Source organism: Schistocerca piceifrons, chromosome 6 (genome assembly GCF_021461385.2).
Source record: "Schistocerca piceifrons isolate TAMUIC-IGC-003096 chromosome 6, iqSchPice1.1, whole genome shotgun sequence".
NCBI lineage: Eukaryota > Metazoa > Arthropoda > Insecta > Orthoptera > Acrididae > Schistocerca > Schistocerca piceifrons.
The window spans coordinates 8,121,853-8,147,695 of record NC_060143.1 but is presented as its reverse complement, the minus strand read 5'-3'; the positions used below and the strand labels follow the sequence as shown (position 1 = coordinate 8,147,695).

The following is a 25,843-nucleotide window of genomic DNA, read 5'->3' as shown; positions in this document are numbered from 1 at the left end:
CTTTGCTCACTTCCTTGGTGACACACGGTAACAAAATCAAGAACACCAACAATGTTTCTGGTAAACATCATGATCATGGTGTAAATCTCAAGGCAGTAAATACTGACAATGAAAGTCAGTGTTTTATGTTTATTGCATTTGTTTTCTGGGTCATTTTATAAAATACCTTTTGCTGCTTATGTTGTATACATTTTGATGTTGCCAAGGCATGAAACACATTTTGTCAAATCTCATTATGATCACTTATAAAGGAACAATGTTCCATTGATGCTGAGGTCACTGGAAATGGACTGTAAGCTCAGGTAGCTCACATAAATAAAGGGACTTAACTTTGTCCTTTTCAGTCAAGCTGCTTCATTTACCTTAAATGACTAGGGAAACCAAGGGTCCCTTTGGAACATTATTGTGTAACATGTCATCTGTGTTTCTGTCTTTATAAGGTGATTAGCTTGGTTATTCTCTCTCTCTCTCTCTCTCTCTCTCTCTCTGTGTGTGTGTGTGTGTGTGTGTGTGTGTGTGTGTGTGTGTGTTTTAGATTCATGGTCATGTTTCACAAATTCTGAAATACCATCATTTTTTTTTCCTTGTATAAATCTGATAATGGTTGTAATGCTGAAACTGTTTTCCTATTTAAGTAAATTAAAATCTGTGAAATCTATAATTTTAGTAACCACATTTTGGCAACACAAGCTGGAATGATGCATTGACTTAGGCCATTATTAATCCAGGATAGATTGGCAACACAACTTTGACAAACAAGTACCATAGATAACCACTTGAACTATATCTATTCACCAATTTCAAAGCAATTCTATGTCCAAGAGTGAATCCATACGTAAAAGTCCAAACTCAATTTATAGTGACTACATCCAACTGGAAAATAACCAGTATGCAAAGTAAAATCACAGTAACTGCCTACTGACTGTAGCGACTGTTTATCCAACATGGAGACTAGTGACAGTGTTGTTGATTTGCCACTAGTGGCTGTCGAGGTCCTCTAGATTGTAATCTAATGGTGTTCGCCTGGGATAAAAGATTTCCCATGGATTTACTGGAAAAAATGAATGTAAACTCATATAACTCACCGATCATTGTACCAGCTATATATAATTAAACTCATGGAGAGATTGCATACACATGGGTCCAGCATCCTCACTTGTGTGGCCAGAATAGTCTGTATCAACTCAAGCTTAGTCAGCAACCATCTAATGAAGTGAAAGTATTAAAACAAGTTCCAGCATGCATTGTCAGCATCTAGAGCACCCACCATATTGTATCTAAATGAGTTCAGATAGGGCAGAATGACCATTCTACGGGTAATTGATTTGCCATGCCATGACATTTCAGCCCATAAAGGTCATGCTGCTACAATAGTGATGCTTGTGTATGGAATTGGGGCTACTGTGGGATCATATGCACAATGGCAACACAGAATGACGTCCATCTTGTTTGCTTGGCTGTAACAGACCACACATCATCATCGTCATACTGCATCCATACAGCATCAGTGCCATCTGGCATTGCTGCTGGAGCCCTGCTCTCCTTGGCAGTTTGATGCTATCCTCTGAAGCTGAACTGATGACTTCCATTGTTTGGAAATCACAAATGCCACAGACTGAAATAGGCATGTGAATGCCATTGCTGGTGTGCTGAGTAACAGAAATTAATGTTTTTGGTTGAGTACTCCTTTATCTTGTCATCTGCTAATGACTGCTTATGTATCAGATATTACTGTTCTGTTGGTAATCTGGCAACACATTTCGTTGAGCTGGGTAGTGAGCTAACTTTATGTTTCATGATTTTGGGTGGTGTTGGATACAACATACTGTCTGATATCGTCATATCTGACCAGCAACCAATGCATCAAAGAGGTTTTAGAGCTCAAGGTCGTACCAGTCCATCAGGCTGCTCCACATGCCTTATTTTGACGTGGTATCCACATCTGTTTATGGATGCACAAGCCTTCTGTGAAGAAAGATTGATGATGTTAGTGCTTCCCTGGGCTGTATGCGCACCTGATGTGTCACCCTTTGAACATTCCTGAGTCATGCGTTATGGACAATTCATCGTGACACTCCAACTACTACTGTTGACACTTTATGCACACATGTACAAACTTCATTGATGGAGGTTCCTCAGGAACTATACACATTCTCTTTGATTCTGCATCATAGCATTTAAAAGCATTGGCCACAGTATGTTAGGCCTATATATCATACTGGATTCTCAAAGTCAGAGATCATATGTAGTTCTGTAACCATAATCATTTGTATACTGCGGTTTAGTTAATCTCTGGTACTGGGTTCATTTTGGTTATACACATTGTTCTTGTGTTTTCACAAATGCTAATGTGTTTATGTTAATAATGGACAGTGAAGTTAATTTGATGTTGTAAAACATATCAGTTAATTCTCTTCTGGAACAGGCAAGATAAGCTCAAGGAGCACCATATTGGCCCCGATAATAAACCGCCATGACATAGAAACTGCCCCCCTAAATTATGAGGAATAAATTTAGAAAAAATATTTTGTGTGAAAATAAGCCACACGCTGTGTTATCAGGAGAAAGAAAACTGGCATTCTACGGATCGGAACGTGGAATGTCAGATCCCTTAATCGGGCAGGTAGGTTAGAAAATTTAAAAAGGGAAATGGATAGGTTAAAGTTAGATATAGTGGGAATTAGTGAAGTTCAGTGGCAGGAGGAACAAGACTTTTGGTCAGGTGATTACAGGGTTATAAATACAAAATCAAATAGGGGTAATGCAGGAGTAGGTTTAATAATGAATAAAAAAATAGGAGTGCGGGTTAGCTACTACAAACAGCATAGTGAACGCATTCTTGTGGCCAAGATAGACACAAAGCCCATGCCTACTACAGTAGTACAAGTTTATATGGCAACTAGCTCTGCAGATGATGAAGAAATTGATGAAATGTATGACGAGATAAAAGAAATTATTCAGGTAGTGAAGGGAGACGAAAATTTAATAGTCATGGGCGACTGGAATTCGTCAGTAGGAAAAGGGAGAGAAGGAAACATAGTAGGTGAATATGGATTGGGGGGAAGAAATGAAAGAGGAAGCCGCCTTGTAGAATTTTGCACAGAGCATAACTTAATCATAGCTAACACTTGGTTCAAGAATCATGAAAGAAGGTTGTATACATGGAAGAATCCTGGAGATACTAAAAGGTATCAGATAGATTACATAATGGTAAGACAGAGATTTAGGAACCAGGTTTTAAATTGTAAGACATTTCCAGGGGCAGATGTGGTTATGGACTGCAGATTGAAACTGAAGAAACTACAAAAAGGCGGGAATTTAAGGAGATGGGACCTGGATAAACTGAAAGAACCAGAGGTTGTAGAGAGTTTCAGGGAGAGCATAAGGGAACAATTGACAGGAATGGGGGAAAGAAATACAGTAGAAGAAGAATGGGTAGCTCTGAGGGATGAAGTAGTGAAGGCAGCAGAGGATCAAGTAGGTAAAAAGACGAGGGCTGATAGAAATTCTTGGGTAACAGAAGAAATATTGAATTTAATTGATGAAAGGAGAAAATATAAAAATGCAGTAAATGAAGCAGGCAAAAAGGAATACAAACGTCTCAAAAATGAGATCGACAGGAAGTGCAAAATGGCTAAGCAGGGATGGCTAGAGGACAAATGTAAGGATGTAGAGGCTTGTCTCACTAGGGGTAAGATAGATACTGCCTACAGGAAAATTAAAGAGACCTTTGGAGAGAAGAGAACCACTTGTATGAATATCAAGAGCTCAGATGGCAACCCAGTTCTAAGCAAAGAAGGGAAGGCAGAAAGGTGGAAGGAGTATATAGAGGGTTTATACAAGGGCGATGTACTTGAGGGCAATATTATGGAAATGGAAGAGGATGTAGATGAAGATGAAATGGGAGATAAGATACTGCGTGAAGAGTTTGACAGAGCACTGAAGGACCAGAGTCGAAACACGGCCCCGGGAGTAGACAACATTCCATTAGAGCTACTGATGGCCTTGGGAGAGCCAGTCATGACAAAACTCTACCATCTGGTGAGCAAGATGTATGAGACAGGCGAAATACCCACAGACTTCAAGAAGAATATAATAATTCCAATCCCAAAGAAAGCAGGTGTTGACAGATGTGAAAATTACCGAACTATCAGTTTAATAAGTCACAGCTGCAAAATACTAACGCGAATTTTTTACAGACGAATGGAAAAACTGGTAGAAGCGGACCTCGGGGAAGATCAGTTTGGATTCCGTAGAAATGTTGGAACACGTGAGGCAATACTAACCTTACGACTTATCTTAGAAGAAAGATTAAGAAAAGGCAAACCTACGTTTCTAGCATTTGTAAACTTAGAGAAAGCTTTTGACAATGTTAACTGGAATACTCTCTTTCAAATTCTGAAGGTGGCAGGGGTAAAATACAGGGAGCGAAAGGCTATTTACAATTTGTACAGAAACCAGATGGCAGTTATAAGAGTCGAGGGGCATGAAAGGGAAGCAGTGGTTGGGAAAGGAGTGAGACAGGTTGTAGCCTCTCCCCGATGTTATTCAATCTGTATATTGAGCAAGCAGTAAAGGAAACAAAAGAAAAATTCGGAGTAGGCATTAAAATTCATGGAGAAGAAGTAAAAACTTTGAGGTTCGCCGATGACATTGTAATTCTGTCAGAGACAGCAAAGGACTTGGAAGAGCAGTTGAACGGAATGGACAGTGTCTTGAAAGGAGGATATAAGATGAACATCAACAAAATCAAAACGAGGATAATGGAATGTAGTCAAATTAAATCGGGTGATGCTGAGGGGATTAGATTAGGAAATGAGACACTTAAAGTAGTAAAGGAGTTTTGCTATTTAGGGAGTAAGATAACTGATGATGGTCGAAGTAGAGAGGATATAAAATGTAGACTGGCAATGGCAAGGAAATCGTTTCTGAAGAAGAGAAATTTGTAAACATCGAGTATAGATTTAAGTGTCAGGAAGTTGTTTCTGAAAGTATTTGTATGGAGTGTAGCCATGTATGGAAGTGAAACATGGACGATAACCAGTTTGGAGAAGAAGAGAATAGAAGCTTTCGAAATGTGGTGCTACAGAAGAATGCTGAAGATAAGGTGGGTAGATCACGCAACTAATGAGGAGGTATTGAATAGGATTGGGTAGAAGAGAAGTTTGTGGCACAACTTGACTAGAAGAAGGGATCGGTTGGTAGGACATGTTTTGAGGCATCAAGGGATCACAAATTTAGCATTGGAGGGCAGCGTGGAGGGTAAAAATCGTAGAGGGAGACCAAGAGATCAATACACTAAGCAGATTCAGAAGGATGTAGGTTGCAGTAGGTACTGGGAGATGAAGAAGCTTGCACAGGATAGAGTAGCATGGAGAGCTGCATCAAACCAGTCTCAGGACTGAAGACCACAACAACAAGCCACACGCTGAATGAGAAGAGAAAAATTACAAGAAATTTATTTTTATTTACTTGTAAAACATAGGTAACATTTGTTCTAATGTATGATGCAACACATTGGCACCTAACATACCGGTAGCATATTTTGTCTTGTTTACTCGTATCACTATGGGTACCAGTATTCACTTCATCACTCCCACTCCCATAATTTTCATCATTCTCTTACCTCAGTACGTCATCTTCACTGCCATCCAATGCATTTGATAGGCAGCGTGGACTCTGTTGATATGGAGGACCATAAAGCAAGAATCTGTTCATACGGAATGGTGATTGATGACCCTTAATCTTATCAGACAGTGTAAAGAGGGAGGTTCATCTTGATTGGCTTATATATGGCCATATCTAGCACATGTGTTTATGAAGAGTCTCTTTTTTTTCAGCAAGTTTATCTTCTGCTTCAGCAGTTAGAAGTCCCTTAAAAACATCCAAAACTAGCATGACTGTCTTAGCAAGCAAGCAGTGCCCCAGATCGGCAATTCTAAACAGTGGACAACCATTAAGTTTTCATTGTTGTATATTAAAATGCTTTGTTGCCAGTTTTGGGTACAGATGCTAGTCGTGTTGTTGCAAATGAGCATTAATGTTGTACAGCAAGGACATGTAAAAAGATTAGGTACCAATTGTAAGCTACATCCTAACATTTGGGCCAAATGGCATTATGCTTGCAATTTTATTATCAATATTTATCTTTCAAATTTTAATTTTTAATTTTTCTTTATTAATAACATTTTATTGCTTATTGACTGTCAGTTTTTGTCGTCAGTGCTCTGTAGTGATTGAGGGCATACACTTGTTTTATAATTTCAGACCAAGAAGCTGGATTATGTTACTGTCGAGGACTGTTTGAGTGGTATTCTGGTAATCATAATGCTGCTCTTCGGTTCTTTAATGGAGCTCGTCATGATGCTGAATGGGGAAGACAAGCTCTTTACAACATGATAGAGATTTGTCTGGACCAGAGTGATGATGCAGGTGGCAGTGGACAGTATGAAGATGATTCAGGAGGAAACTCAAGACTGATGGCACTGACAACAGCTGAGAGGTTAATATTTTCATTTCCGTATAATACATCTAGGTCTAGCATAGTGATTTTTGACCAGTCATCAAAACATCATGGGTCCCCAGTTCGATACTGGGCACTTCTTGAATCATGAATGAAAATCACTAACTATGGAAAAATCACTAGCTATTGCAGCTGAAGACTTCCAGTGTAAGGAGTCACCATTGTTCTGCCAACAGCCTTGTCAAAAAAGGCTGAGGAAAGGACAGAGTTTCAGGACAGTGTTTTGCTCTAAAAGGGGGAAGATTCAGCTTTGATCAGTGGCATTAGGATACAGAAAGTTGTGGAAACCATTGCATTAAAGACACACAATGTGCATCCACCTCTTCATTGGCAAAGATTATGGATAAGGCTACTTTCAGATTTCTGTGAGGAGGTAACCATGGAATAACCAATCAAATGGTAACATTCAGCAACTTGGAGTATGGAATGTCAGAAGTTTGGAAATAGTAGGGAAATTAGAATATCTGAAAAGGGAACACGAAGGGGTCAATCCATACCAAGTGGTTCAGGAAAAAAATAATTGGTTGCTTGACCATCTCAGAAAAATTTTATATTTGCTGTGTGAATTCCCCAATGTTTAGTAGTCACAAAAATTAAAAAAAAAAAAAAAAAACTTTTTTATTATTATTCGGAAATGATGTTATCTTACACTTCAGTAAGTTGTGTGAATGGCTACAAAACAGTGAAAAGATCGAGTGCCTTTAATCTTCTGACAAGTGTAGTACCTTGTTCCAGGCCGCATGCATTTTTTCGTATTTGCAAGCATCTACACAGTTATTCAGTAGTGGATTGTCCTAAGCCTTTTAGATAAAATGCATTTAGTTCAACACACTCTGGGCTACAAATTAACATCATTATCACTTAGCTGAATGTATTCTTTAATATATTTCTATTAGCTCAAAGTTTTTAGCCACAAATTAAAAAAAACTAAATTTTTGAACGGTAGTTTTCCAAAGAAAGATTAATTTCTCAGCTTTAATATTTTTTTCTGCTATTACACTGTATAGTACAGTCACTTTTTATAATCAATGGTGGGCAGCTTACATTTAAAAAATTACACTATTTTAAAAAATTGATTTTTTTTTATTTTTCCATTTTGTGGCCTGCAGTATCTTTGTTGGGGGACCAGATAAAAATCTGAAAATTTCACAGTTAATAGACCTTTATGATATCAAACTTCAGTATAAATTTCAACTTTGAGATTCAATTGGAAGTTATGGAAAAAAATTACAAATGTGAGTAAAAAATATGTTTTTTAACATCTGCGATATCTAGGCTTATGGAATAAAATATATCAATTACAGTATATAATTTAATAATATCTATGATTACTTACCTTTTTATTGAAAATAATCCTACTAATTACATTATATTGTTCTCTTGTTATTTGTTTTTAGTACATTGCTCATTGAACATTTGAGAAATTTGTTCACTCATTTTGGGTGTTAGATTATTAGATTGCCCAGTCACAGTTGTAAATTCCATGGGAGACTTCCTTAGTACATTTTTAAGTGGCATCCAAACTGGACCCCCCCCTTTTTTTTTTTTTTTTTTTTTTTTATTAAAAAGATGTCCTTGGTCCTGGAGAGTGATAAAATACAACATGTACATCTTGGTTTTTTGGTTTTGACAGTCAATATTATCAACTTTGCCAATCCACCAATGTTCATCATAAACACAAGTCACTATGTTTTTATTTTGAAGAACCAGTTGTACAAGTTTTCCACACTGATGAAGTTCACTATCAGGTGAAGTTGATGTGATCTTACACTTCAGTAAGTTGTGTGAATGGGGTACAAAACAATGAAAAGATCAAGTGCCTTTAATCATCTGACAAGTTTTGTACCTTTCCTTCAAGACACTGTAATAAACTCCTTGCATTTCCTCACATTGTACAAAAACCTAGGTAATTCCTTTGATATGTTTTTTACAGAATTCAAACATTTCTTGAGGTGTTATGGTATGATTGTCATCGGTCCGCTGCAAACTTGCTTTTGTGACAGCTCGCTTTGTTGTACCCCCAACACCATCACAAGCATTCTTCCCATGGCGTGAAGCGAAAAAGTGCGATTCTACATCAAACCTAAAATCTTCTTTATGAAAGGAGATGTTAATAAATTTTTATTTGTTTTTATATTGACTTGATGCCACATCCAAAAAGTAAATCAGTTTTTTTTTATGGAAGGGGGGTGCTGTTTAATGTAGTTTGTTAATTTTAGTTGAAAAATGTGCACTGCTGTAGTGTTGTGTTCAAGGTAGTCACTTATGACAGAAAAGCTGTAGCTCATTAATTTATCTTCATCTATATAATAGAATACAAATGGGTGAACTGTGGCCTGTTTGTTTACCCAGTGGTGCCCTTGTACTTAATTTTGAACAACAAAGGAATAATTTTCCGAAAAGTCAGCAAGAACTAAGCATTCATCAGCCAAGGTTTGCTTTTTGTCTTTCAAAAATTTACTTTGGGCTTTTGCAATAAAATGATACATTTTCAGATTTTCAAGGTTAGCCACCAACACTTCAAAAAACTCTTCTTGTGATTTTATGACTGTCACCATTTCAGTTCTGTCTTGTGTCACCCATTGTTTGTATTTTATATTGTCAGGCATCAAATCATCATCTTTGGATTCTTCAAATATGTCAAGTAACACTTGTTTGCCTGGACAGTCTTCATATTTTCCCTTGATCATGCAATTGTAATTGTCAATACTGCATACCATAACTTCGAAAAGATCTTTATAGTCAACTCTAAGATTGGCCCCATCTATCATCAACTTTATGTTCTGATGATGCAAACAAACACAAACATTATGGGTGCCAGATGCTCTTGCAACAGTACACCATCTTGGTCTCAACTTGCAAAACTTTGATCTTCCAATTTTAATGTCAGGATTTTCATTTTAAATTCAGGGAATAGTTCATTTAAATTACACAATATTAACCTTTTTGTCTTTGAATCTTAGAACCATTTTCTTTCACAGAAACACATTCTTTTTTTTGCCAGAGGTCAAATGGCTGTTATTGTCATTGTCATAATACTTAATAACTTTATTGATTGTGCTTTCATCTACCAGATTAGATGCTCTTTTCTTTTGTAATGCTGGTAAAATTCCCTGTTCTTTTACCAATTGCCTTGTTAACTTAACAAGATGTTCTGACACATTAAATTCATCACTAACTTTTGCTCGACTCCAAGAATTTGGCAGTAAACTAATAATCTTAATTTTATCCTCTTTGTTTGAAGTACTGCATTAAGTTTTTAGTTTTTCTATCAAATCATAATATTCGGTTGGTGAAGTTTTAGAACTTCCATCTGTTTTAGTACAAATTGTATTTTGAAATGAAACTTCCAATTCTTTTTGGCTTTAGCTGCTACTTTCTCAATTTTTGGATTCAAGGCACTTGGTCTTTTATCTTGACTTAGTTTTCTAATTTTACTAGCAGGTGATACAACCAGGATTTCACAAGCTGTATACATTTTTTTAATGGTTGCCGATAAGTCAAAAAATTCTGTATCTGTGGTTTCACTATCCTTTCTCTTGTGAATTACAAATATCTTCGAATAACATTTGGACACAATGATTTTCCTGGTATGAGATTGAGAAAAGGGCTTTTATTTTTAGAATAATGATCAAATGTTATTTCTCGCAGGCCTTTTGTTATAGGTTTCTTATGTTTCTCAAAAGGGTCCATGCAAGACTGACCAAAAAGGTGATGAAAATTTTTTAAGTATTTCATTTCATGGTACTTGTGTGTTGATTTGATCTCTGGGCTGACTCTTAAGTAAAACAACACTTTTTCTTCTTCACTGTCATCTTCGATTAAAGTAATGTCTTTAGGATACACTCCATACACACTTTAATGACATGCTTCATTAATAATAACACCAACAGAACACTGAGACATCATTTTTCAAATGCACACTTCAAGAACTTCTAGCTAAATAAGTGTGAGTAGACAATTCTTAGTGTAAGGGGGAAGACAACAGTCAGACTTGTACAGACTTGCAGATGCAATTGTTAGCCTGCTGAAACAATTACCACAGCATTGTTTTGACAAATAAGTGTTAGCTAGTATAATGTGGTGTGTTACATTATGCAATTGGTATACTTTATTTGATTAGTGTACCAGATATCGCAGATGTCAAAAAACGTATTTTTGACTCAATTTACACTGAAGTTTGATATCATAAAGGTCTATTAACTGTGAAATTTCCAGATTTTTATCTGGTCCCCCAACAAACATATTGCAGGCCACAAAATGGAAAAATAAAAAAAAGGTCAATTTTTTAAAATAGTGTATTTTTTAAATGTAAGCTGCTCACCATTGATTATAAAAAGTAACTGTACTATACAGTGTAATAGCAGAAAAAATATATTATAGCTGAGAAATTAATCTTTCTTTGGAAAACTACTGTTCAAAAATGTAGTTTTTTTAATTTGTGGCTGATAACTTTGAGCTAATAAAAATATATTAAAGAATACATTCAGCTAAGTGATAATGATGTTAATTTGTAGCCCAGAGTGTGTTGAACTAAATGCATTCTATCTGAAAGGCTTAGGACAATCCACTACTGAATAATTGTAAAAGACGTAGATGCTTGCAAATATGGAAAAACGCATGCTGCCTGGAACAAATATGGCCACCATTTTAAAATAATAAACAATAATTTAAAAAAAAAAAATATTTTTGTGACTACTAAACATTGGAGAACTCACCTAGCGAATATAAAATTTTTCTGAGATGGTCAAGCAACCAGTGGTGGACCACTTGGTATGGATCGACCCAAAGACTCAAGCATGATATAGTGGAGATCACTGAAGTGGTTTAGCAGGTGCAGGATTCACTATGGATAGGAAGATAGGAAAGAGAGAGTAAGTTTTACCTGTTCAGTATCTTCATATACTCTCTCTGCCTCTCAGTTTACTGCTTGTGATGTCGGCACATGTATCTGAGCTGCTGCTGTTGATGTTGGTTCACTGTCAATTGTGATGAGAACAACCCATGATGGGTAAGAGTTCTCATCAGAATCAACAGCAAACTGACACCAACAATAGCTCAGATACACAGGCTGACAACACAAGCAGAAGATGATCAGGTAGAGAGAGTATATGAGGATATTGAATAAGTAATTCAGTACATAAAATGAGATGAAACTCTAGTAAACATGAGGGACTTGAGTTAGTAATATGGGAAGAAATAGAAGAAAGAGCTATGGGAAAATATGGACTTGGTATTAGGAATGAGAAAGGAGAAAGATTGATAAGAGTTCTGCATTAATTCCAGCAGATATACTTTGGAAAGTCCCAGAGAGATAGGAAGATGCTGGTTTTATTACATTATGGTCAGACAGAGATTCTGAAATCAGACACTAGATGCCCAGGACCAAATAGGGGCCTGAATCATAATTTAGTAATGCTGAAGAGTAGACTGAAGTTTAAGACAGTTGCCCAGAAGAATGAGTGTGGAACGTAGAAGTACGAAGGGATGAAGAGACGAGTTTGAAGTTCTTTAGGGCTGTAGATACTGTGATAATGAATACCAAAATATGTAGCCCAGTTGAAGAGGAATGGACTTCTGTAGAAGGGCAATCACTAAAGTTGGTCAACCAAACATATGTACAAGGAAGAAAACTGTGAAGAAATACTTCATTTGATAGACGAAAAGAAGAAGTATAAAATGTAGAAGGAAAGACAGGCATATACCAGTAGAAGCCACTTAGGAATGGAATAAATGGGAAGTGTAAGGAAGTCGAGGCAAAATGGTTGCAAGAAAAATGTGAAGAAGGAAAAAGAAACAGTTGTCAGAAAGCCCAATTCATCATATACAAAAGTCAAAGCAGCTTTTGGTAAATCAGAAGGAAGGTCGTCAATATTAAGAGTACAGCGGGAATTCCATTGTTAAAAGCAGAGGAATGCCTGTAGGAGGGGGAGGACTTTTCTGATGACTTGATAAAAGGAGAAATGAGTGTCAATGTGGAAGACATAGGGGATTCAGTTTTAAAGCCAGAGTTTAACAGCGCTTTGAATGGCTTGAGACCAAATAAGACACGAGGGAAAGACAAAATCCCTTCACAGTTTCGAAAATCATTGGGTAAATTGGCAACTATAAGGCTATTGGAGTTGATGTGCAGAATCTATGAGACTGGAGACATAGTGTCAGACTTTTGGAAAAAATATCACCCACACAATTCCAAGACAGCCAGAGCTGGTAAGTGCAAGAACTTTGCACAATCAACTGAACAGCCCTTACATCTAAGCTGCTGACAGGGATAATATACTGAAGAATGGAAAAGAAATTTAAGTATCTGTTAGATGACAATTAGTTTGGTGCCTCTACCTTTTATAAAGCCAGAGAAGCAGTTCTGATTGGTAATGAAAACAAGAAGTTGGAAAAATTAAGACACATTTCCAAGATTTGGTGACATAGTAAAAACATGTGACAAATGATGCAAAATGCTCAAAATACTGAGAAATGTGGGAGGAAGCCACAGGGGAAGACAGGTATTATTCAGTATGTACAAGACCCAGAGGGAACAATAACACTGGAGAACCGAGAACAAAGGGCTTGGATTAAGTAGGGTGTAAGACAGGAATACAGTCTTTTACCCCCTACTGATCAATCTGTACAGTGAAGAAGGAATGATAGAATTAAAAGAAAGATTCAAGACTGAGATTAATATTCAGGGTGAAATGACACCAATGATTAGATTCAGGAATAACACTGGTATTCTTAGTGAAAGTGAAGAAGGAATACAGACCTGTTCATTGGAGTGAACAGTCTGTTGAGTACAGAATATGGATTGGGAGTAAACTGAAGAAAGACAAAAGTAATGAGGAGTAACAAAAATGAGAGGATAGCAAGAAACTTAACATCAGAATTGGTGATCACAGAGTAGATGAAGTGAAGGAATTCTGCCAACGTGCAAGCAACATAAAACATGGAAGATGAAGCAAGAACAGGTAAAGAGTGCATCGGTTAAAAGAAATCTTCTGGTATCGAACGTCAGCTTTAAATTGAGGAAGAAATTTAGCATCTTCCTGGCAACAATGTTTGGTTAGTATCTGGATTAGCGCAGCTTTTTTCATTACTCTGTTAATTTGTATAATCCATATAAATCACTAAATCAATAGAACAAACAATTCATGGTTCTTGCAAAGATATTTTTTGACCTGCAAAAGGGCACAGCTTGTGGCTTCATTACCACTTTATACCCATCCAACTTCAAGGACTATTTGCAATCTGTGAGAAAGGGAATCTTGTGAGGAAGATAATAAATCCTGTCATTTTCTGCCACCTCCTCTCAGGCAGCTTGGGTAATGTTCCAAACGTAATAATTGCTTCTTGGTGCAGGGTCAAGCCAATTTTCTTGCGTGGTCTGTTTTGTCTCTGCCCATACATTATCAATAGGGCTGTGGTTTGGAGCATTAGCTGGGGACAATAGCGATTTGTAGGAAAATATCACGATTGACACTGTGCTCAGCAAACGCTAATCTGTCTTTCCTTCCAGGCTGTATATTTGCTAAGTAGTCTGACCTCTTAAAGTTAGCACCAAACCATATCGATTGACCTGGAAATGCAGTAGTACGTTTCAGTTGCACAGCATTTGGAAAAGGGCTTAGCCATGACGTGTTGACATGTTCATTAACCTGGACAGATGTTGTTACATGCCAAAGTCCGTTTCCCGTATGCCCACCGATTCCTCCAATATCTCGGTAATGTTTTATTCATCATCACATAGTGTGCTCTGGAACACCTTTGTGCCCTGGCATGTATGTCACGAAATTCCTTTCCTCCACAAGAACAATGACACAGTCGCAAGTTGCCTCTTAACAGTGAGGCATGGTACATGAATAATATGACTCAACTGAAAGTGATGTAGTGCAGGTATGTCACCTTTCTCAGACCTAACTCGCCACAACAGACTGTCAATCAGTTATGGTTTGATATCAGAGGAAGTGTGTGAATAATTCTTATATGTTATGCCAGATAGAGATAGTAAATTGAGGTTTTTGACTCCTGGGAGTTCTCTATCACAAGTGACTCACACTGATTTTTAGTCAAACTCCCATTGTATCTTCCGTGGGAAATTAGCTGCACATCATCGAGATGTGTTTCATATAATACAATTCAGGGCTTCATAGACAACAAATTGTTGAACCAGAAGAATGTGTCTTACGTGAGGGCAGGGAGGCACTGAGCACATTGATGTGAACATGAGGCACTTTGCATATACAGGGTGTATACGACGCGGGACAACCGGGAGATCCGGGAAAAACCCGGGAATTTTTTCATCTGGGAAAAACCCGGGAATTGTTTACAATTCCGGGAATTTTTCATTGTTTTAGTTTTCAGTTAAGTTTTTGTGATTTTGAGTGGTGAGAACCAATACTTGAACAAAGGATATTACTGTATCCCGCTATTACAGAATGATACTGCAGTAACAAAACATGAACGAGAGGGGGAAAAAAAAGAAAATAAAACTTAAGTTGCAAAGGAAATGCACCTTATACAACAATAAAACACAGTGCTCATACAAGCGTCTGCCAACAGCAAAGTGTGTCAAAGGCTTTAGGAAGACTATGCAATGCATCATAACAACAAATTGCCTCCGATGAGCATGACGTGGCAACTGTTTAAATCATATTCGTTTGAGCTGTTGTGGGCGGGGTCATGCGCATGTATAGTTGAGTCGCATATGAGTAGTATCTTCTCCCGCTTCTTGTTACAGAAGTGTGGCTTGGCGGCACTACCTAATATTGCACCGGTTTGGAAATAAAGTAAATCTGGGCCTGATGCCCATAGCAGTCTGAGTTGTGGTGGGGAGGTGTGTCATCTCCACGTGACCTGTGTTTATGTTCAGTGAGTTTGTTGTTTCCCCTTCATTTATTGCTCTCACGTTAAATGATAAAACGGATTTTTGTGGCCAGGAGATATCAAATGAATTAAAATATGTTCGCATAATTACGGATGGCTAAAATATGTCATTAGTTTCAGATTTTATTTCCACCTTTCTGAAAGTCAAGCATTAATCACCTTGCAGAACAATGAAGTTATTTTTGTCGGTTTGCTAAAGAGATTTGACTTTTATTAATCTTTTCTGCTGAGGCTGTCAGTTTATTTGAAACAAACTGTTTAATTTCACACTGTTAGCTGGTTTCAACTGTTTGCTGATTACAAGTGCTCGTATGACATTATGCCATAATAAAAAACCAAACATGAGATAATACAATACTGGTACTCCAAGAAAATTTACATCCAAATCTGGACATATGAATGTGCACTTTAAGCCGAATTATGCATTTTAGTATGGTTCACGAAATTCCGATGCTCTTGAAGTATCCTTTGATGTCTTGTTTCTTTTATGACCTAATGTAAGATCTTTTAATGTTTTACACGTACGAACATATGGCCTTCCTGCGTCATCGACTTTTACCTGGCGCTCTCTTGCAACTGCTGAAACGAAACTACGGTATTTCTAACAGGTAGTGGGAAAATATTGCGAACGGTGGTTTGAAAAGCGTTACATACATTAAAATCAAATTTCCTTTTGCGCAAGATGAACTATGTGCAAGAATGTACGATGAATTTCTTAAATAACAAAGCGTATTACTCTCATTTAAAAATCAACTCTTTGAGGATGGCCATTTAGAAGAATTTCGAGCTCAGAAGATCACACATTTACTTCGTTATTAAAAATTTTACTGGCACATTTGTGTGATGTGTAACAAAGTGTATCACGTGCAGAAAACACCAACATTATATGTGGAAGCTTAGCTTCTCTTCCAGCTTATTAATCTTGGAGACCAATGTTATATGTGAATGCTATGTATATTAATTTAAACCATTAACTTTTCTTGTTTGTGTTTTTGCGCTGCTGAAGAGCGATATTGCTATTGGGTGACTACATCACGTGTCCTATGCTGTCATCAGCTGGCGAGATCACCTGACATGAGTGATGAGTGGCTTACAAATGCGCATCGCAATCTCGATTTCAATGCTTCGGAAAGTAACATGCGGTATTTGGTGGAATTCGAATTTATACCTTCGTAACACGAAAATATGCAGCGTACATATTGCTGCACATCAAAGGTGTTTCAAAAAGTGTTTTTTTCCCCTGAGTTTTGTTTTCTAAAGCGGCGGGAAATTCTACTTCGGTATATAAAACCATAAACATTCAAAGGATTGATGAGTTTTACAGTGCCAAGGAATAGTATACGGCCACTTAACACGGAAAAAGTGTATTTTCGCCCGGGAGAAAGTGTACTTTTAACCGGTAAATCCGGGAAAAATCCGGGAATTTTTTTTCCTTGTCCACGTAGACACCCTGATATAAGACCTGCACATCGTTTACTCAACTACAGTGACCATTTACAAACTTATATCTATTCATTTAAGATGCACTGCATCTATATACAATACAAGCATATTCTATTTCCGGAAATATATTGTGCCTGCTTGGAATTGATCTGGCATACTGATAAGATCAGTTTCTCGTAATTTTGGAAGTACTGTTGCCTCGGCTGTGTGTCCCAGGTGTAAATAGAAAAATACGGCATGCTGCATTTCATTGTCAGTGCAGTACTGGATTTTAAATCTGGCTGTGATTTTGGCTGGCCAATTTTTCTGCTGTCCAGTGTACCTTTGGAGCACAGTATTATATGTTAGTGAATCATAGACTGTGGGAAAACCAAAAAGAGGAGAATCAAAGTGCTTGAGATGTGATGATATAGAAGGATGCTGAAAGTTATGTGGACAAATAAGATAAAAAATAAGGGGGTTCTTTGCAGAATCTGTGAAGAAAGGAACATGTGGAAAATACTGACAAAAAGAAGGGGCAGGATGATAGAACAAGTGTTAAGATATTAAGCAGTAACTCCCATAATGCTAGAGGGTAAAAACTTTAGGGGAAGACAGCGATTGGAGTAAATCCAAGAAATACACAAATAATTTGAGAAAGGTAGGTGCAAGTGGCTTCTCTGACATGAAGAGGTTGGCACAGGAGAGGAATTTATGGTGGGCTCTGTGGAGAGGAAGTAGTGCAGGAACTATTCAGCTGCCGTATGCTTGGTGTTAGTTTCAGTTTTGTTTAGAGTTACCGGAAATCTGTTATATGCTTTCATGGCTGGCCAGAAAATGACTTACCTGTATGTGGTTGGTTGGTTGGTTTGGGGAAGGAGACCAGACCCGTGGTCATCGGTCTCATCGGATTAGGGAAGGATGGGGAAGGAAGTCGGCCGTGCCCTTTCAGAGGAACCATCCCGTCATTTGCCTTGAGTGATTTAGGGAAATCACGGAAAACCTAAATCAGGATGGCCGGACGCGGGATTGAACCGTCGTCCTGTATGTGGTACTTGTTAACATGTTGTAATGATCTTTAAACGTTACTACTTCACTTGCGTTGGCTTGTGGTTCATTGATGTTTTGTGGATGCTGCGAATATTGAGAACAACACGAAAATTTCAAGCTTGACAAATTATTTATTGACATCAGCTGATCGATAGAACTGACATAAGTGCAAAACAACTGACGAAACTGAGATAAACCGAACTGAACTGCTCTGACTCCTGAAGTAAACAAAACAACTGACTCCCAGCGCAGCCTCGCTGTGTCGCTTTAAATGCAATTTTAACAATCACTACCGTTGCTAATTTATTACAAAATGTAACTTACAATTTAAAAAAAATTATCTAAACTAATTGCTGTTACATTTGTACAGGCTATAAAATATAGTGTCAAATAACATAATATTTTTATCATCATCATGGTTTTATGTGAGAAAATTAATTCACAATCTCCTTTCAACAATTATTTTGATTTTACTTTAATTTCATAATTAGTGACTGTATGGATTTTATTGTTAACATTTGTTTGAAGTATAAACATCGTGTTTCGCCAGGTTACATAAATTAAATACACACATTTTCTCAAATACCGGAATTTCGAAAATTTGGGTGGTGTAACTAACAAGAGGTAAATATCTGCCTAATTTACAAACATTATTAATTACAATGAATTACATAAAAATGAATAAGAAATGAAATTACATCACTGGATAATGATTGTTATTTTCATTTGAATCGAAATGAGGTTTTTGTGTTAGGAGAATTTACAAATTGCAATTATTGTAATTAGAGGCATTAGTTATTTATGCTAACATTTCCACAGCCTCTTAATATTTGTTGCTAAACTTTTATTACTTCAGTTTCACGATCTGATATTTAATTTGGGATATGTACGTATTTTTGTTAATGACAGCAATCTGTTAACAATCACAAGAATGTACATCATTCCAGAATATTCTATATGTATTTAAAAAGAAGAATAGGTTTTTGGGCAAACTGAACCGAATGATACCTATAAAAATACACATAAAAGGCCCTAGGAAGCACTGAATCGTACAATAAATACACGGATGCATATAAAAAAGGTGGTATCGGACAGTTCATAATGATCTTGGGGAAGGCTGTTGCGTAATATTGTTCACATGTCTGAGGCAGTGATATGCCTCAGATATTTGGTAACTTCTGTTAGTTATGCTTCTGTTTTCATATTATCAGTACGAGAGAAGGAAAGTTGCCACTCACCATATAGCAGAGATGCTGAGTCGCGATAGGCACAATAAAAAGATTCACACAATCATAGCTTTCGGCCATTAAGGCCTTTGTCAGCAGTACACACACACACACACACACACACACACACACACACAAGCGCAACTTGCACACACGTCTGCAGTCTCAGAGAGCTGAAACTACACTGCGAGCAGCAGCACCAGTGCATGATGGGAGTGGTGACTGGGTGGGGTAAGGAGGAGGCTGGGGCAGGGAAGGGAGGGATAGTATGGTGGGAGTGGCGGACGGTGAAGTGTTGCAGTTTAGACGGAGGGCAGGAGAGAAGGTGCGGAGGGGGGAGGGGGTAAGTAGTGGAAAGGAGAGAAATAAAAATAAAAATAAATTAAAAGACTGGGTGTGGCGGGGAAATGACGGCTGTGTGGTGCTCGAATGGGAACAGGGAGGATGCTGGATGGATGAGGACAGTGACTAACGAAGGTTGAGGCCAGGAGGGTTATGGGAACGTAGGATGTATCGCAGGGAAAGTTCCCACCTGCGCAATTCAGAAAAGCTGGTGTTGGCGGGAAGGATCCATATGGCACAGGCTGTGAAGCAGTCATTGAGATGAGGGGTATCATGTTTGGCAGAGTGTTCGACTACAGGATGGTCCACTTGTTTTTTGGCCACAGTTTGTCAGTGGCCATTCATGCGGACACACAACTTGTTGGTTGTCATGCCTACATAGAATGCAGCACAGTGGTTGCAGCTTAGCTTGTAAATCACATGACTGGTTTCACAGGTAACCCTGCCTTTGATGGGATAGGTGATGTTTGTGACTAGACTGGAGTAGGTGGTGATAGGAGGATGTATGGGACAGGTCTTGCATCTAGGTCTATTACAGGGTTATGAGCCAAGAGGTAAGGGATTGGGAGCAGGAGTTGTGTAAGGATGGACGAGTATACCATGTAGGTTCGCTGGACGGCGGAATACCACGGTAGGTGGTGTGGGAAGGATAGTGGGCAGGACATTTCTCATTTCATGGCACGATGAGAGCTGATCGAAACCCTGGCGGAGAATGTAATTCAGTTGCTCCAGTCCTGGATGGTACTGAGTTACGAGGGGAATGCTCCTCTGTGGCTGGACTCTGGGACTTTGGGAGGTGGTGGGAGACTGGAAAGATAAGGCAAGGGAGATTTGTTTTTGTACAAGGATGGGAGGATAATTACTGTCAGTGAAGGCTTCAGTGAGACCCTCGGTATATTTAGAGAGGGGCTGCTCATCACTGCAGATGCGACGACCACGGGTGGCTAGGCTGTATGGAAGGGACTTCTTGGTATGGAACGGGTGGCAGCTGTCGAAGTGGAGGTATTGCTGGTGGTTAGTAAGTTTGATATGGACGGAGGTACTGATGTAGCCATCTCTGATGTGGAGGTCAACATCTAGGAAGGTGGCTTGTTGGTTGTTTGGGACCAGGTGAAGCAAATGGGGGAGAAGTTGTTGAGGTTCTGGAGGAATGTGAATAAGGTGTCCTCACCTTCAATCCAGATAGCAAAGATGTCATCGCTGAATCTGAACCAGGTGAGGTGTTTAGGATTCTGGAATTTTGGGAAATACAACAACAAAACACAGTACTCATACAAGCGTGTGCCAGCAGCAAAATGTGTCAAAGGCTTTAGGAAGACTATGCAATGCTTCATAACAACAAATTGCCTCCAATGAACGTGACGTTACAACGGTTTACATTAGAGTCATTATAGCAGTTATGAGCAGGCTCAAGCGCATGCGCAGTTGAGTTGTGTATCTTCTCCTGCTTATGGCTACAGAAATGTGGCTGTTGGCTGTGTAAGCTGTCGCAGTAAGCACCTAGAGGCTATTGGGAAAAATGTTACTGGCATACCTAAGCTGCCAGCCTCATGCATGCTCAGAATCTGGGGCGGGAAGGGGGGGGCGGGGCAATCTGTAGTACGTCGTATCTGACCCGAATGGCAACTTTAGGGGGTGCATATTTATATTCTTGAGGAAAAAAACCTTGTTTCAAAAAGCACCTAGCACTCAGTGCAAGTTTGCCCATCGATTATTCATATGAATTTGAACGCATCCATGTGTTGTTTTTTTTAACATTTTTGGACACCTTCTAACGTGATTTCTGAATGAATCGTAAGTTCATTTTTGAATGCGTGCTTAGTGTACGTGATGTCTGTCAGGAATTGTTGCCGTACCTAGAAATAAACTTTCCTGCAGATAAAAGGGGACGGAACTATATGAGCTGAGCGGAATAAAGCCGAGCCAATGAATGCCAATCGCTGTCTGATTACATGGTTGATTGGATTTGCGAATGATCAGCGTTGTTATATTTACTAGCAAAATCCATAGATTCAGACTACCAGTGTGGAAATGCACAACTAACAGGAATAACAGGTAAGAAAGATTACGTATTCTCAGTGTATCCAAGAAAATGAAATTTCGACAGAAAATTTTTGGCCAGATCACTACACTAGGAAGGGCCAGATGTACAGTCCCAGGCTAGGAGCCACATAAGTTCTGTTCTGGAAGCAGCGCAGAAAACGTGTTCTGTGTACATTTAACAACGCCTAACGGGAGAATAATCTCGGGGTAACGAAACCTATGATTCTGGCAGGGTCAGTGAAGTTAACCGGGCAATAAGTTTTGACAGTGGCTGGAATAGTTACAGAAATAGTGATAAGATTGTTTGTTAGAATGAGGAAGGAGAAGAAATGGGTACATCACACAAATTATGAAAAAGTATGATGATTCCAAATGTATATAAAAATTTCATACTACTACTTTTCTATCTCATTCTTGAGAAACTGGAGCATATGGATGAAATGTGAAACTATTTCCTAACACAAAGCTTTTTGTTTGTAATAGGCCTAACAGGCATTTGATACTAGTACTTCGTGAATTATATTGTGTCGTGTTATAAAATTGACCATTTGTGTCAAAACAGTCTCGTTTATTAGATGTGTGTTTAAAATTGCTGCAATATTACAAAGGCTTATTTTGTTTTATCGAGCAGACAGTGACAAAATAGACGCAATCAGATCGAGAAACCACACCAGTCTTGGGTGCTATTTGTATTAACAGCTTTTTCAGTATTAGACAACGACATTTCGATTGTTTGTGTAGAAAACGTTTGACGAACTTTAATGAGGTAATAGATTCTTTCACAGAAAGGAAAGCAGGCCGTGTAAAGCTGTAGCAAGATTAGAGAGAAAAAAATGCTAGGAACTGAGGATTGAAGAAATGTGCACTGTCTTGCTTGTCTCTTGTCTTTACTGGTTTATGTATCCTATATTTAATTTAAAGCCACACAAAACAGCAAGTTATTAGCTAATAGGCAATAAAGAGTGCAAATTTTCTGAAGGGTTCTTGTTCTTCTGATTACAAATAATCCCATCCAATATTAATTGCGAGCTTCTTTAAATAAATAAATAAATAAAAAGAGGGGCAGTATGGCACACCGGCCCGGCCAACTGGAAGCGGGAGAGGCACCACAGGGCATTTTAATTTCCACTATCCTGAATATTTTTTGATGGCATGCATTACAAAATATACATGTTTCAATTCCACAGAGCGAAATAAATGACGTGCGATAGAAGAATGCTGTGTGAAGAGGCATGGCACTGCACATTGGCACACTTAAGATCAATTGTCTTAAATTTCCATGAACACATATGTTTTATGTATCAGATTCTCCAGAAAAATGTGCGCTACAAATGAACATATTTTTGAAAATTCGATTTTTTAAAAATTTTTAATCTCATTTCTCAGTCATTCGTGGGGGGGGGGGGGGGGGGGGGGGGGGGGGGGGGGGGGGGTGTCCTGGTTCAGAAATATCATAGATCCGGGTCTGATGCACAGAGCAGGTCTGAGTTATAGTGGGGAAGTGGGTAGTCTCCACGTGACCCGTGTTTACATTATTTAGTGATCTTGGTGCTTCCTCTTCGTTTAATGCTCTCACGTCTAATGAAAACAAAACGGATTTCTGTTATTGGAAGCTGTCAGGTGAATTAAAATGCATTCACATAATTACAAAAGGCTAACATATGTTATTAGTTTCAGATTTGATTTTATTTCCACCTTTCTGACAGTCAAGTATTAATCCCCTTGCAGAACAATGAAGCTGAGTTTGTCGGTATGCTAAAGAAATTTGGCTTTTATTAATCTTTTCTGCTGAGGCAGTCAGTGTATTTGAAATGAAATGTTTAATTTCACACTATTGGCTAGGTTCAACTGTTCGCTGCATTTCAAGTGCACATTTTCATCTTCTAGCACGTGTGGCATTATGCCGTAATAAAGAACCGAACATGAGATAATACAGTACTGGTACTCCAAGAAAATTTACATCCCGAAAAACACACTGAAAAGCTTATAATATCAGGTCATGGACTACTTCATTGGGAATCTGGACATATGAATGTGCACTTTAAGTATATAGTTTAAATGTGCACATTCCGATGCTCTTGGGGTGTCCTCTGATGTCTTGTTTCTTTTATGACATAATGTAAGATCTTTTAATGTTTTACAATTAAGAACATATGGGCCTCCTCCGTCATCGTATCTGCGCAAGCGCAGTGATGCCTGTCATCTGGCACTCTCTGGCAACAAACTGAAACGAACCTATTTCTAACAGATTGTGGGAAAAATATTGCGAATGGTGATTGGAAAAGTGTTACTCTCAAAGTAAATTTCCTTTTACGCAAGTTGAACTATGTGCTTGAATGTACAATGAATTTTTTAAATCGCACAATGTTTGACACTCATTTAAAAATCAACTCTTTGATGACGAGCCATTTAGAAGAATTTCGAGCCCAGCAGATCAGACATTTATCTTGTTATTAAAAATTTTACTGGCACATTTGTGTGATATATCTTGAAGTGTAACACGTGCAAAAATATGAACATTATATGTGGAAGCTTAGCTCCTCTTGCAGCTTATTGACCTGAGAGACCAACATTATACGTGAAAGCTTTGCTTTTCTTGTAGTAATACTATGTATATCAATTTAAACCACTAACTTTTCTTGTTTGTGTGTCCGCACTACTTAACAGTGATGTCGCTAATTGGCTGACTACATCTGAATATCTGCTGTCATCGGCTGGCGAGATCACATGACATGAGCTATGACTGCCTTACAAAAGTGCATCGCAATCTCGATTTCAATTCTTGGGAAAGTAACATGCAGTTTTGATGGAATTAGAATTTATACTTTCATAATATGAAAATATGCAGGGTACGTGTTGCTACACATCAAAGATCTTTCCAAAACGTGTTTTATTCCCTGAGTTTCATTTTCTAAAGTGCCGAGAATTTCTACGCCCATGTATAAAACCATAACCATTCAAAAGATTGATAAGTTTTACAGTTTTGAGGGAAAATATACTGTCACTTAACACAGAAAAAGTGTGTTTTCACCCAGGAGAAAGTGTACTTTTAGTCAGGAAAATCGGAAAAAATCTGGGAATTTTTTTTTCCTTGTCTACATATACACCCTGTAATAGTGAAAGGATATAAAATTTACTAAGAGGGTAGCAAGAAAGCCAGAAATTTATCATTTTAGGACACTTCCCAAAGGCATGAACCAGAGTGACGTACACAGTTCACATGGCATGAATGAAAAATACAACTCTTTCATTAATAATGTCCTTGCCTTATTTGAAAACTGTTTTGCCCCAAAAACTAACCCAAATTGGATAAGAGTGTGTAAAGAAGCCAAGAATTACTCAAGGAATGAAGGTATCTTTGAACCAGCAAGGAAACTGTACCTGTTAGTCAGAAACAGCTCTGATGTTGATGTTATAGCTCATTACGAGACATATTGCAAAATGTTAGACAGTAATACAGATAACAAAGCAAATTCCTTACAAGAAAAAGATAAATCACATCAGATAACAAAATAAAAACAATATGGAGTATAGTGACTGTAGAACAAGAGATGAAAGGGTGTATATAGCATCAAGAGTAACTGTTGCGGAAAAGATGGGGTTGTCAGGTTCAGTTGATGCTGCCATGAAATATATGAGACTAGTCAATACAAATACCTTCAGCAATATGAATCTGACCCTCACTGCACCAGTAGAAGTAATGTCCACCTTAAAAATCTTTTAAATCAAAAAGATTCACATCAGTGAGGTTAATTAACAAGTGTGCTTCTGAGCTTAGCAACATATTAAGTTATCTTCATAACTAATCATTCATCAGTGGAACGTTTCCTGAATGGTTAGAATATGCTGAAGTTATTTAGGAAAGGAAATAAGAAAATACCAACCAATTTCTGTTCCCCTCTTTTGCCAGCATAATTAAAGATTTCAGAAAAGGTAATACGTAAATGGTTTCTTAACCTACTGACAAGAAATAATATATTGTCACAGTCACAATTTGGATTTATAAATGGTTCCGATATTGAGAAGACTATCTACTCATACACTCAGAATGTACTTAATTCATTAGACAATAAATTACAGGCGTCTGGTATATTTTGTGACTGACTGTGTAAATCACAATATCCTATTAAGTGAATTAGAATATTATGGTGTGACTAGAATGCTTTTCTACTGGATTGCAGAAGTGTTTTCAAATGTAGATTAAAGAACTTTCTTCTTAACAACTCCTATATCATAGAGGAATTCTTGAATAATGATATTTAGTCATTAAAAGAAGAAAGAAAAAAAGCTGTAAATGGCCAGTATGCGGCCATATAAATATTATTTGTTTATTTAAACAGTGGAAAGTCCTGGATGGAAT

General features: G+C 37.9%; 1 protein-coding gene across 2 annotated transcripts in view; it reads left to right on the top strand.

Annotated features, from left to right (window-relative positions):
* Positions 1 to 25,843, top strand: part of LOC124802547 (tetratricopeptide repeat protein 21B-like) — a 275,934-nt gene that overhangs the window by 215,728 nt on the left and 34,363 nt on the right. For both annotated transcript variants that reach the window (XM_047263411.1, XM_047263410.1), the window contains one exon: positions 6,268 to 6,502. In XM_047263411.1, the coding sequence (XP_047119367.1) occupies positions 6,268 to 6,502 (235 nt within the window). The remainder of the gene's footprint in view (positions 1 to 6,267; positions 6,503 to 25,843) is intronic.